The sequence below is a fragment of the Bolinopsis microptera genome, chromosome 11 (genome assembly GCF_026151205.1).
Source record: "Bolinopsis microptera isolate Bmic1 chromosome 11, MBARI_Bmic_1.0, whole genome shotgun sequence".
Classification (NCBI taxonomy): Eukaryota; Metazoa; Ctenophora; class Tentaculata; order Lobata; family Bolinopsidae; genus Bolinopsis; species Bolinopsis microptera.
In genome coordinates this window covers 11,933,183-11,952,087 of record NC_087082.1, presented here as the reverse complement: position 1 = coordinate 11,952,087, position 18,905 = coordinate 11,933,183, and the positions used below count along the sequence as shown (strand labels likewise).

The following is an 18,905-nucleotide window of genomic DNA, read 5'->3' as shown; positions in this document are numbered from 1 at the left end:
AACAACTCACCGCACTTTCTGCAAATGAGCCCACTGTAGCTGCAGGCATTGCTGAACTAAAACAGTCTATAAGTTCTATACAGCCATTGCATAACCCTGGTCCTTGCATTCCTCCCAACCTACCTCCTGCACAGCATCCTCGTCCTCCAGCACCACCTGTCCTTTTGCAGCCACCTCATCATGAGCAGAAACCTGTGGAACTGTTCAAAAACGATTTTATAGATCAGAAGACTGCGGAAGAACTAGTTGACCTATTTGATTTGAGCAGCACAGACTTCAAAATTGAAAACGAACGCTCCTGCCTATCATATGGGGAACGATACGATTATCCTGGATCTAAGTCGTCCAAGACACCAAAGGCAATACCACCACCCTTGAGAAAACTCATCGACAGAATCAACAGTGAGTTTTGTTCAGGTGACCAACCTCAGGTTAACAGCTGTTTGGTGAATCGGTTTGACGGCACAAGCAGCACCTTGCCTAGACACTCTGATAACGAGCCTTCTATCCACCCGGAATCAAGTATCTTTACAGTCTCTCTTGGTACTGCATGTCATGTTTCTTTCTCTGATGCTAGTACAGGTATTGATGAGCACAAGCAACTATGTGGCCCAGGATCATTATATGTAATGACTCGTCGTAGCCAAGCACTGTTCCACCATCGTATCGATGCAGGCGAGATAACTGGGCTGCGCTACAGCATAACATTGAGATCAGTCAGTTCCCTGAATAGAAACGCTACATGTATCATTGGGGACTCGAACACCGGCGGACTGAAATTCGGTTCTGATCCTGCCAAGTCATTCGGCAAATGGCTTCCTGGAAAACGATTCTTTGCCCCAACTGTCGATAGCATTGATCCTTATGTGTCCTGTGGCTATAGAAACTGTGTTATATTGTGTGGGGTTAATGACCTGAAACAAACAGATGTAAAAAGCCAAAACGATATTGATATAATCTACAACCATCTAGTTTCAAAAATTGCCCAGATTCAATCTATTAATCCGGGTGTGCATGTATATGTTTGTCCAACAATTCCTTCTAAACGTGCTGATTTAAATAGAAAGCTTATATACTTTAACAGTTTGATTCGATGTAGGCTGCTCCCGTCCAATTTTGGTGTCAGTTATGTGGATGGATTTGATGAGTTCTGTGATAGGGATGGTCTCCTTGACCGCTCTCTCTCTCGCGACCTCAACAAATACCAAAAACCGGACTTCCTTCACCTCAACTGGAGGGGACTAGCAAAGTTAGGTCAATTTATTCGTAACACTGTTCTTCTCAGGATTAACGGTGGTATCGACAAAAGGAAGAGGAGGTCCACAAGGGTAGACGATAGATCATACAGGGATGCGACTGCTGGAAGAGAAACTGGTCCTGTTGTTCCTGCTGCTGCTAGTCAGGGTCACGTGGATGGTTACCAACCATGACTCCCCTCATTAAGGAGGTATGTCCTGTCTGTTCTAAGAACATAGTCATCGGCCAAACAATAGTTGAATGTTTTCACTGTGACTGCATAATGCACCATAAATGCTATCGCAAATCAAATCCAAATAGCCAATCTAATGAGTTTTACTGTACTCGTTGTATCCATTTAGACAAGGTTAAATACAACCCATTTAAACTACTCACTGACAATGACGACGACGACAACAACCTAGACGAATACACAACCAAAATCTCAAATACTTTAAATGATTGTAACTCATACACTGCATCTGACCTTACAAATATTCTCTGCAACCAAGTAAAGAAACAATCATCTATTCTCTTTCAAAATATTGATGGAAATAAATCAAATTTTGACAACCTTGCCATTGAAACCTGTAGGTACAAAACAAAATTCTCCGTAATAGCCCTAGCTGAAACCAACACTGAAAAAGAATCAAGCAATCTATTTCAGCTCGACGGTTATAATAGTTACTATCAGGACACAGCACCTAACAAACAAAAGGGCACTGGAGTAGCCCTTTATGTTGACGATAAATTAAATGCTACTGTAATTGAGAATATATCACAAGTCACAGAACATCTAGAAATACTTGTCTTATCATTAAGTAACGAAGATCAACCTGTTAATGTAGGTGTTTTGTATCGTCCACCAAGTGGCTGTATTTCCCAAGCTCTAGTTGAACTTTCTAACCTTCTTGATCACATGCCGAAGTTTAGTTATCTAGCTGGAGACTTTAATATCGATCTTCATGATAAAGATAACAAAAATGTTCAAAAATATGAAGAAATATTATTCAGTAAAGGATTTTGTCCGTTAATATCTATTGTTACCCACGAAAAACCAGGCTGTAAAGCATCCTGCATAGATAACATTATTACTAACGATATTGAGAATGTGATTACTTCAGGCACCCTAAAAGAACGAATAACTCATCACTCACCTATTTTTAACACATTTAACTGGAATGTTGAAGTCAACTCTGAAAAAACTTCTTTTAAACAATATTACGACTTCTGTCAATCAAATGTTAACGGCTTCCTAGTGGATCTTGAAGATGAGCTTAAAACTAAAACAATCCATAACTTTACTGAATTCCATGACACTTACAAAAACTGCGTCGAAAAATCGTTTAAACTAGAGACCCCGAAAACCTCTAAGAGAACTGTTCAGGTTAACCCTTGGATAACTCCCGGTCTCATTTGCTCAATTAATAATCAGCATAAACTGTACGAAAATTGGGTCGAGATAAGAAATAGAAAATGTAAACTCGGGGAAACTGATAACAAGGGCGGCATTTGCCAGTGCCCTGAATGCTCACTAAAACGTAGTCGCTACCTTATCTACAAAGAATACAGAAAAGTCCTAAAGAAAACACGTCAAACTGTGAAAACAGAATACTTCTCTGGTAAATTTGCTGAAAATAGCGGTGATAGTAAAAAGACCTGGGAACTAATAAATCGTATAAGAGGTAAACGGCGGCGTGAAATAAAGCCGCTGTTCACCATAGACAACGTTAAGATAACAAATAGAAGGATCATAGCAAACGAATTCAATAAATATTTTGTATCATTAGCCTCTGACCTAAATACCGCTTACAATGATCTTGGACAAATTAACATAAACAGTATACCTAGTTTCTATGATTATCTACCGCTTTCAAACACTTCCAGCATTTACATGCATGACTGCACAACAGACGAGGTTAGCAAAATCATATCTGAACTTAAAAATGGCAAGGCAAGTGACATACCGATTCATGTAATTAAGCAGTCCTCTAAAATAGTTACTCCTTTACTCACTGTACTGTATAACGAATGTATGAAAGATGGCATATTTCCAGATGACCTTAAAGTTGGAAGGATTAGTCCCATTTACAAGAAAGATAACCAGGAACTCCTTGAAAACTATAGACCTGTATCAACGCTAGCTGTGTTTGGTAAAATATTTGAAAAGATTATATTCAATAGATTATACAGCTTCTTTCATTCACAGAACTCCTTATATGAAAACCAGTACGGATTCCGTAAAAATCACTCGACCAGTTATGCCCTAAATTACTCAGTGAACCACGTAGAATCTTGCCTCAAGAAAAAACAACACGTTCTTGGAATATTTATTGATCTTAGTAAAGCCTTTGATACAATATCACATGAAAAGTTACTGCATAAGTTAGAAAATTATGGAATCCGTGGAAATGCAAATAACCTTATAGCAAGTTACCTGTCGAACAGATACCAGTATGTCTCGGTATTAGGTGAAGAATCCGAGAAACTTCCAGTAGTCTATGGAGTGCCGCAGGGGAGCTGTCTTGGTCCCTTACTTTTTATTATTTATATTAATGACATCCGTAACTCATCAATTATAGGAAAGTTTATACTATTTGCCGACGACACTAACATATTTATAGAAGACACATATGTCAAAAGACTATACGAAAAAGGAAATGAAGTTCTATCATTTGTGTACAAGTATATGAAACTAAACTTATTACATATTAACATTAAGAAATGTTGTTTTATTCATTTTAAACCCTCACGGGCCAAAGAGGAAGTAGAAAATGACGAGAACATACTAACCTTAAATAATGTAGTTATTAAAAGAGTTCAAGAAGCTAAATTTCTAGGCGTTATTATTGACGACCAACTTAACTGGAAATCACATACGCAGTCACTTAACTCAAAACTTAAATGCGAAGTAGGAAAGCTGTGCAGAATACGACACATTGTCCCAAAGCAGTATTATAAGGATTTATATCATACTCTATTTGAATCACATTTAGGATTTGGAATATCTGTGTGGGGTGGTATTAGCAATAACCGACTTGAACCTATCTTTAAAACACAGAAAAAGTGTATAAGAATTCTGTTTGGGGATAGAGAAGCTTACCTAGAGAAGTTTAAAACGTGTGCCCGAACACGACCTGTTGATAAGCAAAGACTGGGGGTGGACTTTTACCAAAAAGAACACTCCAAGCCCTTGTTTAAAACCCACAGGTTGTTGACGGTCCACAATCTGTACAAGTACACTTGTCTCTTAGAACTATTCAAAATTAATAAGTTAGAGGAACCATTATCACTGTACTCATCATTTAACAGGTCACCACGACGAGAGGATTATTTCATTACATCACAACCATCCTCACAATTCATCTACCAATCATCCTACATGTGGAACAGCTGTCGACAAACATCAAGTAAGATAAGTTTTAATACTCCGACAAACGGGTTTAAGAATATATTGAAAATTGCCTTACGAGAATTGCAATTCAAGCATGATACACTTGATTGGTGTGAGCTTAATTTTGCCACAAATGAGCTCAAGTTCTGATTTATGTGAGTTACTAAAATGACCATATATCTTTTCTCATACATATAACCACTGCACTCCAACCAAAAACATTACTTACACCATACTCCACAAATGATATATATATATACACAAACACACTAGTACCGAGCAATCGCACTGTAAAACATGCTCACGATACACTCAAAATTGGAAATATTCAACGGCTTGTATATGAAACTTACACTTACACTCAGTGTACACCCAGTGTTAACTAGTATTACACACTGGTAAACTCTACGTAACGCGCGAAAATAATAATTCTATGAAGTTTTCATTGTCACATCTCACGTCGACGGGATTAAACGCGCGCGCGCGTAACATCTTATCTTACATCTTAGCTTACTGCTATCTCAACGAATAAACACACAACGACTTTGACAATTGACCGACGACTTAACGATTGTGAGTTATGACGGACTTAACTGTATGGGTCAACTACTAAAACTGCATTGTATACTATCTTAATCATTATACTGGACATGAGATGACGAAGTATCTTGAGAAGCACTTTATACCTCCACTTAGAACTTGATTAGTCACGAACAATAGAATCATTATAAATCAATACAATAAAACATCTTGATCAATAAATGCCTAGCAGCACCAGACAGCAGCCGTGTACCTTTTTCGACTCCACGGAGTCCCTGATGGACTTTTGTTTACTTTTGTTAATAATTTGACCGCAACCTTTCTTTCTCGAAACACAAATCCTACTGTACTTCATTACAGTATTAAGATAATATAAAGCAAATCATGTGAATATATGACTACGAAATAGATCTATAGACTTGTCCATAATATTTAATACCGTATTGATGGTTTTGAATTTTGTATATTGAATTTTAATGTGAAGCGTTTACTCTTCCCCCTCGGCAATTAATTAGAAAGTTAGATTAATGACAATAATTGCCAAATGACGTAGTAGATATAAATGTTCAATGTTGTAGAGTGATTTCAAGAGTAGTGGTCCACAGGGGTCCGAAAAAGCCGTACAGGCACTTGGGTCCTTATCCTTGTCACTAGTCCCAATTGGATTCACTTTACACAAAACATGAACGTTTACAATTTAGACGTACATATTGGCACGATATTTATTAGAAAGCAAACAGTATAAAATAATACGTGCGTGCGCGGCTTGAGCCGCGCCGCATAACAATTTATGCGTTTAGGGGCTGGAGTACGCGTGTTTACAGATTAATGAATTGTTGCATTGTAAATATTTAAAGTTGACGATATATTATGATTTAATAGTAAATTTTTCAAAGCTGGCTTTGGACTTAGGTAAAATTATAATTTATTTATTTAAAAGAAAAAACCACGGATAGTTTTAAATTTACATAGTCGCATAACTATAATCAAGTTAATCCTGTTTTCAAGAATGCGCGGCTTTGGCGGCCAGTTATTGACTTGTACATAAAATTGAATTTCAAATAGAAATGTGAATGTATTAAAATTTAAAACTTTCAAAACGGAGGCTTATAAATATTATTATATTATGATTGTAAAATAAAGGATAAAATTTTAAATTTGTTTCACTTAGACTAGACTCTAATATAATGTTTATATGTTTATGCCTGGGGTCCCCAAATAACTATTTTGTGCGCACGCGATCAAAGCTTTAGTGTTTAGCTTTTTTGTTTTTCGATATCCTCTGATTATAGACCCAGCAGACCTTACCGGCTAGCGATATTACTACAGGGTGATCGCCTTTTCACAGCTTGTTGAACTCCGCGCGCGCTCGCTAGTTCATTGCATCTGCACGCTTCAAATATTCCAAGAATGCAATTGTACCGCGTACCACGTGATACGATTCAGCCAATCAGAGAACAACAATCTGCAAAGTTAAAGCTGCGCAGTTTTATAAGGCCTAAAGTATGACTTTTCGCAATAATTCAAAATCTACAGCGTTTTGAATTTTCCTCCTGGGGAGGAAACGTTATTTTTACAAGGCGAACATTTTGTTGAAAACCATCTCTTTTACTTCCAAAGTTAGGCCCCTAAGGGTAAGGTTTCCTGGGCCCAGTTGACGGCGTAGCAGGGTATTTTGATTCAAAACTTTAAAGAATCGCAAAATTAGCCGTATTATTCCTCCAAACTTACGACTTAGATGGACTGAGATTAGCCCTTAAAATACAGCTTACACTTTTTACCTTATGATCAATGATTGGGTCGTTATTCTAAACAAAATTTGTCAAGAAGTGTGGCTCAACGCTCACTTAATGTCACTTAGAGCTCAATTATAGCGACCATGGTCTGCGACTGGCTGCAACAGGTGCATATGATCTGTACACGAGATATCCTTGTGTTTGGCTTGTACTAACTCTAATTGGGTATTTCGTCACAAGTCATGCGAATCGATACTTATACATAAAACCAGCACAACGCGCAGTTTAAAGACTTTCGGTTTCATTTTAAAAAGCATCCACTTTGACAAAGAATAACTCGCCATCAAACCCCCCCCCCCCCCCCCTTGCAGCTTCTCGGCTATCTCACGCCCAGCAGACCTTACCGGCTAGCGATATTACTACATGGTGATCGCCTTTTCACAGCTTGTTGAACTCCGCGCGCGCTCGCTAGTTCATTGCATTTGCACGCTTCAAATATTCCAAGAATGCAATTGTACCGCGTACCACGTGATACGATTCAGTCAATCAGATAACAACAATCTGCAAAGTTAAAGCTGCGCAGTTTTATAAAGCCTAAAATATGACTTTTCGCAATAATTCAAAATCTACAGCGTTTTGAATTTTCCTGGGGAGGAAACGTTATTTTTACAAGGCGAACATTTTGTTGAAAACCAGACGTTTCTATCTCTTTTACTTCCAAAGTTAGGCCCCTAACGGTAAGGTTTCCTGGGGAACAAAATATTGGAAGACTTTGCCGCTTCGACGCGCCGCGCAAACTAGCATTCTTGCTTCGCACAGCAACGATCTGGAAGGGTTGACATCGTCAATCAAAACAAAATATTATCATATATCTTATATCTTATATCATATATCTTAACGGGTGATATTTGTAAAATATTTGTTCCAAGACCATGCCATGCCATGACTATTAACGCGATAGCCAATGAGTCGAACTCTGCGCACGTTCGCGTTTTGTATTGTATGTTTACAACCTACCAGGACGCGCGCCGAGTTGGACGGTATGGAACAAATATTTTACGAGTATCACCCGTTAACAATCTTGAATCTACCAGGTCGCGCGTTACCTGGGGACCCCAGGCTATTATGTTCATAAACATTAATAAAGATTTGGCGGAATGACAGGCTGAGCGCGGCCCAGTAAGGACGCGCGCCGAGTTGGACTCGTCGACGGTCCAATATATGGAACAGATATTTTACGAGTATCACCCGTTAAATTTCTTTAAGAGATCACTGCATTCATACTATGCCAAGTCAATTATACCAATCTATTGACTTCTCTCTGTCATACAAAGGAAGGACAGCTAGTAGCGACATTCAAATTTTAAAACACTGTTGGCCATGTTCTAATACGAACATAAATTGGTCACAGGTCCAAGACTTAGGTCTAAATGCTTTCATCTTGGTCAAAAGTATCAACATCATGGCTTTTCTAAGTTGATGCAAGATTGCAAAATAAACCCAGTTTCTAGTAAAGATAACTATTGAAACAATATGCACTTAATATCACAATGACCCCATTATGTATGATGAAAATCTTTTAAAAAATAACTGGCTACAATGAGCATTTTCATAACAATAAATAGTAGAGATCATAAACTAAAATTTCCAACAGAAATTTTTTAGAAACACACCTAACAATAACCCTATATAAAATCAGACCTTCAAAAATTCAGTATAATCCCCATCTAAAATATTGGCAGAAACACCTGAACCATTGGCCTTGTGGCTCCGAGTTCAAATCTAGACTCTAGCTCTCTATATCCACAAAGTTTTTTCTTGCACCTCTGTTCTCCCCCCCGGAGAGAAATCACTGTTTCTAAAGATTGCCTTTTTCATTGCTCTACTTGCAATGCAATCTTACAAATAATACTTTTTAAATAATTTTCATTGGCAACAAGATGTTTATAAACAACTATTTTTAATGAGTTATTCAAATAACCATTCAACAGACTTGATACCTGCCACCATGGACTATGAATGTTTCTAGACACTATCCTTTTGATATTGAGATATTGGTATCTCAGATCGCGTGTACATCGTTCTTTTTCTATGACACAGTAATTTATTGACACTCACAGCTATAATTTTAATCATTGAATCAGTTTTTTTATCTGTGCTCTGCGTAATGCATCACATGAATCAGTTTTTAATCTATTAACTTATTACACATTTGTGCTCTGCTTTAGCATCACTTGACTATTTAAAAAAATTGTTTGTTCAGGCCATGACCTTATAGTCAGCCAATTGGCTATTGCTAAAATTGAATGTAATTTATTCAACAGACTTTCTATACTAGTCCCATGTGTTTTTAATTTTCATTACTTTATGGGTTAACTAACATTATATTTCTATTGTTGATGTTCTCACAAGACAAGAAATCAATTCACCGCAATGAGACAAACCGTAATAAACCTCAACCTTTCCACATTCATCATATACCAGGACTATCTGAAGCACAAGCTTTTTGTTCAGTTGATGATGATCCAAAGTAATTATAATACATTTTTTTTGACCTGTTCACTCCTCCATAATATTTCTTTAATACTACGATTATCTTCCTCCAAGATTTAGCTTATAATCACTAGAATAATTAGTTTTCATATAGGCTATATGCAATGCTTTTAAATTGAACAGACTATTACAGTTGCAGTAAAACTCTGATCTACCCTTACTTTGAGGGAAAGAATGATCTTGCTTTTGCTTCTAATAATTGCTTTTTCTTTGCAGATCACACCACATAAGTATTGGAGGGGACCCATTTTGTCGTCATACACCACAAACGAAATATGTCACATTAATGAAAGGGCTGAATGATGTCCCAGTTTGCACAGTTTTAAAAGAGTCGTCAGATGATAACACTATTATTGATCACAGGTATACCTTACTTAATTGAAGTTGATTAGACATTTTGAATCTCCAAAATGAATTTTCTAATTACCTTATTCATAGTACCTATCAACTGTTATAGCTACAGAATGATATTATTCAATCTTCAACTGTGCCTTTTCTCTTGACTGTGTCCTCTCTGTGCGCCAACGGTGTTCAAACTATGTTCCTACCAATACCATGCATTGACAAACTGTCAAATTACCCAGCGATTTCAAAAGGGAGTCTCAAAACTTACAAGTTCGACCCACCAGCTAACCAGCTAGCAAATATTTCATTCTCTTACATTTTCTTGGTGCTATTGAAGTAATTGCCATGATGTTACGATCTTATGATATCATCATGCTTATTTTTTCCTTTTCACCCTTTTGAAAAAAGGCAATAGTGAAAGGTTACGAATGGAGGTTTTTGCAGAAAAACGTGGATTTTGGAGAACGAGATAGGTGGGTTTAAATATGTCGTGTGTCCTTCCTTCCTTCCTTCCGTTCGTTACCATGCAACGAAAAAGTTGGGCGCGCGCGAGGATTGCTTGCGGAGATGTGATGTATAGATAGCCTGTGATCTATGAATGCGCGGCGCGACTGTGTTTTAATGTATATGATGCATGTAATGTATAATATTACTATTAGGTAATACGCCCAATTTGTACGTGGCACGCGTAGTGTATTGACGTGTACACGAGTATAGTTTAAATTTGCTGATATTATTGGCATTGTGAGATACGCACTTGATTGTTAAGTGGGTGGTACTACTGTTATGATATACAAGTACCGATTAACCGACCAGTATGCGAGTCCAGATCCTATAAATGTGTGTGCCTGGAAGGGTACAAATTACACAACAAAACTTAGGTATTAAGCAGATTCAGGTCTTCCATGCCTTTAGATTTCTTCCCCTCCCTCTCCTTCCCGGTACTGCAACAAGTTCCAAGTCTATACTCTTTGTTCAGAACTTTTGCTGGGGATTGGGCAATTTTAACGTCTTAATTGTTTCAACTCGGACAGTTGTCAATTAGCAATTTGATATTCATTAAAAATAATAACGCATTGAAAGTACATAAATATGTAAAATATCAAATTAAACATTCAGTACTCACCCTGTACTCTAATCTAATGTCACTAGTTAAACTACGTCACAGGGTTTAAGGAGTTTCTCTGAAGCTGAAAGCAAGAGGTTTTTAATGAAGCTCTTGATTATTCAGTTTGGTCCAGTTATAGGCTTCAGTAAGCCATAATACAGTATTATAGCCAGTACAAACGTTGTTAAACTAGCATAAGATTTATGTGAAAAATTCTAATTACAATGTTATGTAAAATAGTTAAGATCGGCTAATATCATGACAAGATTCCATTTTGAGAAAAAATAAAATAACTATATAATATAGCCTATGGAGGAGGGTTTCGTCGTTTCATCACGTGCTTTCTAGTGAAGAAATACCCTGGCGTCGTTATTAATTAAATAGGTACCTAGTCGAATTAAAAATGTTTAACTACAGCTATTGTCCGAAAATATCCCTAGAAGCTTCCAAGGAGAATAATCATAAGGGTAAATACGTTTAACAAAAGAATTGAGCAGAATACCTTATATTTGTCTGTTTATAAGTGATATCTGAGTTAATGGTAGAGGTAGAGTAGGACCCAAAATAACTGGTAAACCCTGGCCTGACTTATTTTGTACAAGAGAAAACCTTATCCTGGTAACCTTGTTGCCTGCACAGAGCAATTATATCTGCACATTCCTATTCTGAAATTAATAACCTTAATCCATTGAAATGTAATGAAACATTACAATAACGTTATCTAAATCACAAAATCACCCGTGCAGAATCACCCTGACGTTGTACCAAGATTGTCAGGCATCAGGATAGAGCGGATTATGAACCAGGAACCCTCATGGATACCCTAGCCATCAGAGGTCGAGCCAATGCTCTGCTTTCGTAAATTACTGGAAAGCAGAGCATTCATATTTTCTCTACAAGCAGTCACTGAAACCATAATACTCCCAAAGGCCCACAGGGACCGCATGGACCCATGTAGATTATAGGGAATAAAAGTGACACAAGCACTTGACACCATCTTTATAGTATTTATAATTTAGTAAATTATAATTTAATTAAAAAATTTACCGCAATTTTCAGCATACCGGTGTTTACTGACCAGTTCCCACTTTGCTTGACACGGACTCGCTTCCTTCCCATCAGGATCAATTTGTTTTGTTTCGGCTTTAAACACGGTGACTGTGACAACTGTAGTCCCTTCTCTCTGAAGGTCCACGGGGTGAAACTGTGCGTTCTTCACACCTCAATTTCTTTCACAATATTGCTCTGGATAAATGTTTTAATCGTTTAACAGGGAAAATTAAATTGGTTCAAACAAGGTTATTTTCAATCTTGGATAATTACAAAATCGAAACAAAAAGAAAGAAAAATATAGCCAACATTTGAATGATCAGTTTTCTAAAAATTTGCTCGATAATTCTAAAGTGGTATCACTGTTTAAGTTAAGCATGGTTTTTTATCAGTTTGTTTTATCATCAAGTACAAATCAAACAGTAAAATCCCACCACATAATTGTTTGTCATGTAAACTTCTTACCACTTTCACAAGATGTACAGGAAGAAGCCCACCTTCTTCGCTAACCATGTCTGGCAGGTGGCCATGGTGCAGTAATGAGTGTTGTATCACGGATACGCCCCGCAGGACACATACCATGTATAATTTATTGAAATTGTTAGATCATATTAAAGTGATTCATGTTTAGAAATATGAGTTTTAATTGCTCTGGATTACTGTTAAAAACAGAGTAATTATATAGACACAATATGAAAACATGCCAAGGAATCAGCAATCTGCATGCAGTCAGCGACCAATCACATTTTCAAAAGATTTAAATTTCTACACTTTGCCAGAATGCCTATGTAAATTTATTTAAAATACTGACATTAGACAAAAGTTTAAAACCAGATTAGTTCATACCACACTCGGGCGAGTTAGGTTTCAGATAATTAAACTCTGCGTCCCTCAATGCATGTCCCCTCCTTATCTCCACTCATTTGATTGGTCCTCCCTTGCAGCAGAAGTCTGAAACTGTTCTTGAACAAACGAAACGGTTTTCGGTTCGTTATCATTGGCTCCACATGTGTTTAGACTGGTAACCAGATGGGGTGGGGTGGGGTTCTTAGGAGAAAAGTCATAACAAACCTCATAAAATTTTGTTTGGAACTTATTCTAAAATCAAGGATAAATGCAAGATCGAGATTAGTTAGTCGAATATATTACACAAAATATGACTACAACTTGGAAGGGCAAGAAACGCCAAATTATCTTAAATTCATATCTTTCTAGAATCCTTTAAAGAAACTATTTAAAAAACAGTAATAAAATGTATTATCCACAACTGTTTTTATAATAATCAGTCACCTGGTTTTATAGCTCTAAAAAATCTGACGCAGTGTCTAGAAGATGAAAAACTCTATCCGCCCTCGCTTCTGCCCCATACTGGACCCCATCACTGTTTACACCATGTTGAGTCAGAGATGAGGATGTTGAGCCACCTCCTCCATCGTTACAGTGTATGACTAGTCCTGGATCCCAGAGGTTCTGTAAGGTTATCCTCCAAAACCTTGTCTGCATGCGGAGGGAGGGTAGTTGGAAAGGTTTAGTGTAGGAAGAGCTGCAAAAAGTACATAGATCCATTACACTTGACTGAGGGAGAGTAATGGAGACTCCCCTAATAGTATCCGTGTGGAATGGTAGTACCACACCGCAACCTCATCTTTGCTCCCTAGCATACATCCCGCTTATTTCAAGAGGATACTTCTTAGATCGAACACTATCCTGGCACCACGTTTGCTACTGGTATCCAGCCTTATATGGACACGTTCATATGAATTTTGAGATATTGGTAGATTTCTAAAATAGCGTTTTCTCAACGATAGTGGCTTAAATTTTAGCATCTATTAATCAAGCGTGTTCATAAGTTCTGAACATTAAGCCACGTGACCCATACTCCCATAAGCACTGCTCAGAAATAAAATGTATTGCTTTTAAGGCACTAATAATGTAAAAAATGTCACATTTTTGTGACATTGCTTTACCAAGCTGCCCAATTATCATTCTTGGTCTGAAATATAGAAGATTAGGTCAATCTACAATTATGATACAATTCTTTTTTTCTGTCAGAAAAGTTGTCTGAAATTGTTCAGCTTGTTATGATGTATGATTCGGCAACTCATTGCTCCTACCATCAGATGTGAGACTCAAATAGTGTGAGAGGTACCGATATACGATGAACTTAAACACCCAGCTTGCTCATGATTCATCAATACTGGGCAATTTAACCTTTGCAGCTTGCGGCATTTTGACCTTTGCTTGCGAGGGCTGAAGCTCTACTGCAACTGTGAGCTCTGTTAGAGTGCTGCCTTTTTCGGTTTCAGTACCGATCTCATCTTTTTCAGCTTCTTGCCATGTACATTCTTCGTCCATCTGATGGTCAAAGACTGGGTAACGTGGTTGGAATCTGCAGACGAACACTTAGGGGTGCCTAAACACAAACTTAAAGTTAAGGGACTCTTAATTTTAAAGTGTGGCACATCCGAGCGTACAGTCCACCTCCTGTGTTAGAGATTAAAAGTATTGTATATAACCAACAACCAGATTCCAACTGTAGACAAAAAATAAGGCCTACGTACCAAAACAACTTCATCAGAGAGTTGGTATTTATACTCCGGATATTGATCTTGTCGGCTATTCAGCTTGGTCACTGCTCTGCTGCTCAAATCTCGAGATAGCGAACCCAGAATCCTGCTATAAATCTTTTGCCTTAACTGCAGGTCCTGGGTTATATTCAAGTATAGAATTAATAAACTAAGGGTTCATAAGCTTCATTTTGTTGTCTATGTACAATACTTTATCAAATTGATAATCTTTAAGTACTTAAGATCAGTTGGACTTTCACTTACAGATTTTTCTTTGCGATGCAGTCGTTCCATTTCATTTTTCATTGAGTCCAAGTTCTGCAACTTTTGGTTTAACATGTTCTGAAAGGAAAGTTAACATTTCTATAATCATAGAATAGTTGGTGAAAATTTTTAATTTTTGCTTACATTACGTACGTCGTACCTAATCGATCAAGGCATAGACCACCTCCCCTGCAAGCAACAGTATGCTCTAGTTCTACCCCTCCCCCTCTCAGCTATAGGCGGTTTACGTAACGGTTAGCAATCTTTATTCGTTACCTGAAGGCGATTGTTTGGTCGCTTCTTGTTCTCATGAATCAGTGCCTCAAAGGTTAGCCCCACGCGGTTTTGTGACATGAGAACTATCTGTTGGTACTTTATGTTGCGCTCTTTCTTACTTTGTCACTCTCAGTATCACTGGCAAAGCTTTTGTAAAGTGTAACTGTATGTCTGCTTACCAGTTACATACAAAGAAAAGGCTGGCTAAATCAATAATGTTAGTACTAGTAGTAGTTAGTACTAGCAGTACCACTAGAACAGATAAACACTGAACAGTATTGATTAAACTACTTGAGCAACCTAAATGGGCAATTCAGAAGAGCAAACTATATATTCAGGATATATCACAGGTCTTCATATCTAAATTTGGGTGCTCAATTAAATGAAACATCGACCAACAGCAATTTTAATGTTGGCTGAGGTTGCATTTGAAGCCAGTTAAGCTGTAAGTGTATTACAAATTTTGACGAATAAAAATATTAAGCATTATAAAGTAAAAACACCGTCGCTACTAAAATTAAAAGCAACAACCAATGCTTGCGCCTTGCAGTGCTTGATATCGGCGGCCCGGTTATAAACTTATAAAGAACCACTATACCGGCCGGCGGTGTCCGCGAATCGTTACTAATATAACTAAGTTCGTACTTTGTTAGCCATGGTTAACGTTTGAGCGATAGTTTATCACACGCAAAGCATGGCATTGCAAGAGTATTAGTAAAAATGTTGGTCGGTATTAGTAAAAATGTTGGTCGGTAAAATGTTGACCGGTAATTTGTGAGATGACTCAAACAATAGTGCACACAATACTTCTTGAATCTTAGCTTAGCTTAGCCTTCAAAATGCCTCAAATTTTGAACGATTCTCCGTTTGATCTTAGTTGGAATTGGATGTTATAATTAATCCCTGGATTATGTTTCAAAACAAAGAAGACGCACAAGAATGAAGCATCATCATTTTAGAATTAGTCTATAATTGTAATGTGCAAATCGTGATCATTGCAGCATGACGTACTCGATAACTATTAATATTGGTAATAAACGATTGCAAGCTTAGAGATTGATCGCATTCATGCGATCAAAGATGTTTAGACCATTGTAGTAATTGGACTAAAAAATGTTAATAAAATAGCTACGAAACTGTGCACTGGTTAGAACCATGAAATAATATTACAATCAAATATGATGTGTGAGGGATTATGCTCATCAAATTCTTGTGCTTATTGACGGTTCATAATCAACCAATATCTTCACAAGTACATCAACCCTTTAAGTCGACAATTTTAACGACATCAATAACAACAAGGAATACTACGATCCCAACAAAACAGTATAGTTTCAAAGTTTCAAAATCTTCGGCATACAATAGCAAAGATATAGTTAGAGCCGAGCGAGTATTAAATGACATAGATATACTGTTGAACTTGAAGTTAACAATTAAGATGGCGAGCACTAAATATTCTTTGTAGTATTTTAACTCTGTACTTTTCAAAGTAGTCTGTGTTAGAGCAGTATGCTTGTTATAGCTAGTAGAGTGAGGGAAAACTAATGGAGTAGCTGGTTTAAAATTTAATGAAATAAGACGGCAAGCCATGCTGCAGAGCTGGTTTTTCACATTCCAGGTTCGGAAGAATGGTCAAATATTATGAACACGTTTATTTTAAATTAACATATACAAACACCGCGAAAATGATCCATGATTGTTATATTTACAGCGATTGTCTCACTTAAAGTTATTGAGAATAATTGACATCCCATCAGTAGGGACTAATCCTCTTTGAGATATCCCAGTATTTTTAACAGTAAGTTTTCATACTCATTCCATATCAAAGTTTAAAGTCGGTAATGAAAAAGCTCTCAGATTAACAGTGATCAGTGATCTCTTCTGCATTTCGATTTTTGTTGAGGCTTTACGCCAACACATATTTAGGAAGGTGAAAAATTACAAGTAAAAAAGAACAATTTCAAAATAATAAAATATTGCTTTATAGTACACTACTTACAATGTTAAATATTGAATTTATACACGAAGTCTCCAGTCTTCGGAAACGGATCGCATTTTTAAACAAGTTTTCAAAACAAGAAGTAACATTTTTGTAGCATAATTGATAATAACGTAATTTACGGATTGTGAATTCGTTTTAAATAGATTCAAATTAGAAATAAATATGGCGAAAAACATAACTGCAAATCGTAACGTACCATCGTTATAACTTTAAAAGACGAAAAACCCCGAGTTCCCTCATATTTCACTTAATTATTTCAAATGCAACCAAATATATATCAACTACCATGTCGCATTTCATGAATCATTGTTATAAGCAACCTTGAGTAACCTCGCAAAATCACTTTTTGCGCCGTGAGAATAACAAATGTTATTTGTTAAGGGTGCATGTGTGTAGGGCAACGGACTTGCACCTTTACAAATAATAAATATAGAAATTACCGAATTAAGAGTTATCAATATTTTACAATATTAAATCTAAAATTTATATGGTAGGGGCCTTGAAAATATTGTTTGTGACTCGACAACTTGCATGCGCAAAATTATCATAAAATAGATGCAGATGATTGTTTTAAATTGAGCTCCATTTGAACCATATAAACTGATCAATATGAAAACCCGAACCGATCAATCAATACAATCATATCTTTATCAAATATCCCAATTTAATCTAGTGTCAAAGGTCATAACTTGCATTGCAACTTGCTAGCCTGTATTCAGTATTCACGCATGTTCAGTAAAAATCCGATTACACTGTCAAATAAAGAAAAATCAAATTCTACCCGAGACTACTTAACTAATCAGTTCATTAATTAATTAATTACCCGAGACTACTTAAATCACCGATAAAAACAACTCACACACTCGACATGCCACAAGTATAACTCATCAAATAACACTTTAAACACATATAAAGTAAGACAATAAATCTTTCTCTGGTTCAGAATAATATATATTCGATAAAGCCCCTTATAAACAGATACAACTTATTTAAATTCATCTCGCTAAAAGAGTAAAAACTTCCGGATACTGTCCAAAAATCTTCCGGATTACTAATTAACTTATTGACTATTACTAGTAATTACTAATTAGTTACTAATCAATTATTAATGCCGGATCATATTCCGTCCTAACGACTTCCTATCGCCATCAGTATTTCTAAGTAATAGTGCAGAAGTTATACAAAAATAGTGTACAATATAATTAAAGACTGTTTACATTACTGTACAATAGTCAATACTGTAAACATAATAGTAATATGCTAAAACCACTTCACTCGTGTCTCAAGTCTTAAATTCCCTGCCAAGTCTCCATCTCGACTTTACAAACCATGGTAAGCGAGGGAAACCAACTCGTGATGACGTCACGTGAGCACTTAGCGGGTGATGAAATCACGTGAGCGCGCGTGATACCAGTGCACGTGGGCGAGTGATACCAGGTCACGTGATATTATTAGCCTACAGTCGGTGGCAGCTGTTCAGCTTCATCCGGGATCACGAGAGTTTTGGGAGGAAGCTTTCTGAAGTTCTCTTGTTGTCATCAGTCTGCTTGTCTTCTGAAGATAACAATCATAAGTTTATTCTAATACCTCATTTTAATTAAGATATCTTTAATCTTAGAGATGAATTATGTTGTTGCCTCATTGTAAATATTTTGGACTTGTGTAAATTTTTGAATTTTGAATTAAAAGATGAAATGTTCAGCATTTTAATCTGAATACTATGTCATCTTTATCTAAGTAGCAAATTATTTAGTTGAGATATTAATAGAATTTTTGGTATAATATCTGGTCAGTGGTAAGACTAAATGTCTCTAATCGCGGACATAGAGTTATA

General features: G+C 36.7%; 2 protein-coding genes across 8 annotated transcripts in view; both read right to left on the bottom strand.

Moving 5' to 3' along the window:
• Positions 1-14,003: 14,003 nt before the first annotated feature.
• LOC134822659 (uncharacterized) lies at positions 14,004-16,941 on the bottom strand. Of its 2 annotated transcripts, none has more exons than XR_010161213.1 (4): positions 15,070-16,941; positions 14,794-14,871; positions 14,524-14,667; positions 14,004-14,375 (listed from the first exon to the last, which is right to left on the bottom strand). XR_010161213.1 is itself a non-coding variant. In XM_063833845.1 (4 exons), the coding sequence occupies exons 1-4, from the start codon at positions 15,145-15,147 to the stop codon at positions 14,144-14,146; spliced, it is 474 nt and encodes a 157-aa protein (XP_063689915.1). In that variant the 5' UTR covers positions 15,148-16,941; the 3' UTR covers positions 14,004-14,143. The 2 variants fall into 2 exon arrangements, 1 of the variants encoding a protein (XP_063689915.1); XM_063833845.1 differs by having other exon boundaries at positions 14,004-14,317.
• An 86-nt stretch (positions 16,942-17,027) lies between these two features.
• LOC134822657 (dual specificity tyrosine-phosphorylation-regulated kinase 4-like) overlaps positions 17,028-18,905 on the bottom strand; it is a 35,836-nt gene continuing 33,958 nt past the window's right edge. For 5 of the 6 annotated variants that reach the window (XM_063833842.1, XM_063833841.1, XM_063833839.1 and 2 more), the window contains one exon: positions 17,028-18,625. In XM_063833842.1, the coding sequence (XP_063689912.1) occupies positions 18,564-18,625 (62 nt within the window). In that variant the 3' untranslated portion in view covers positions 17,028-18,563. The remainder of the gene's footprint in view (positions 18,626-18,905) is intronic. The other variant, XM_063833840.1, reaches the window with a different exon arrangement.

What these genes read in the sequence shown, in the direction of transcription:
- LOC134822659 (XM_063833845.1), bottom strand. Translation starts at nt 15,147, where the DNA reads ATGTCACAAAACCGCGTGGGGCTAACCTTTGAGGCACTGATTCATGAG. An exon ending in GACCAAACAATCGCCTTCAG is followed by an intron (nt 14,872 to 15,069) that starts GTAACGAATAAA and finishes CTTTCCTTTCAG; the next exon opens with AACATGTTAAACCAAAAGTT. An exon ending in TGCATCGCAAAGAAAAATCT is followed by an intron (nt 14,668 to 14,793) that starts GTAAGTGAAAGT and finishes AATATAACCCAG; the next exon opens with GACCTGCAGTTAAGGCAAAA.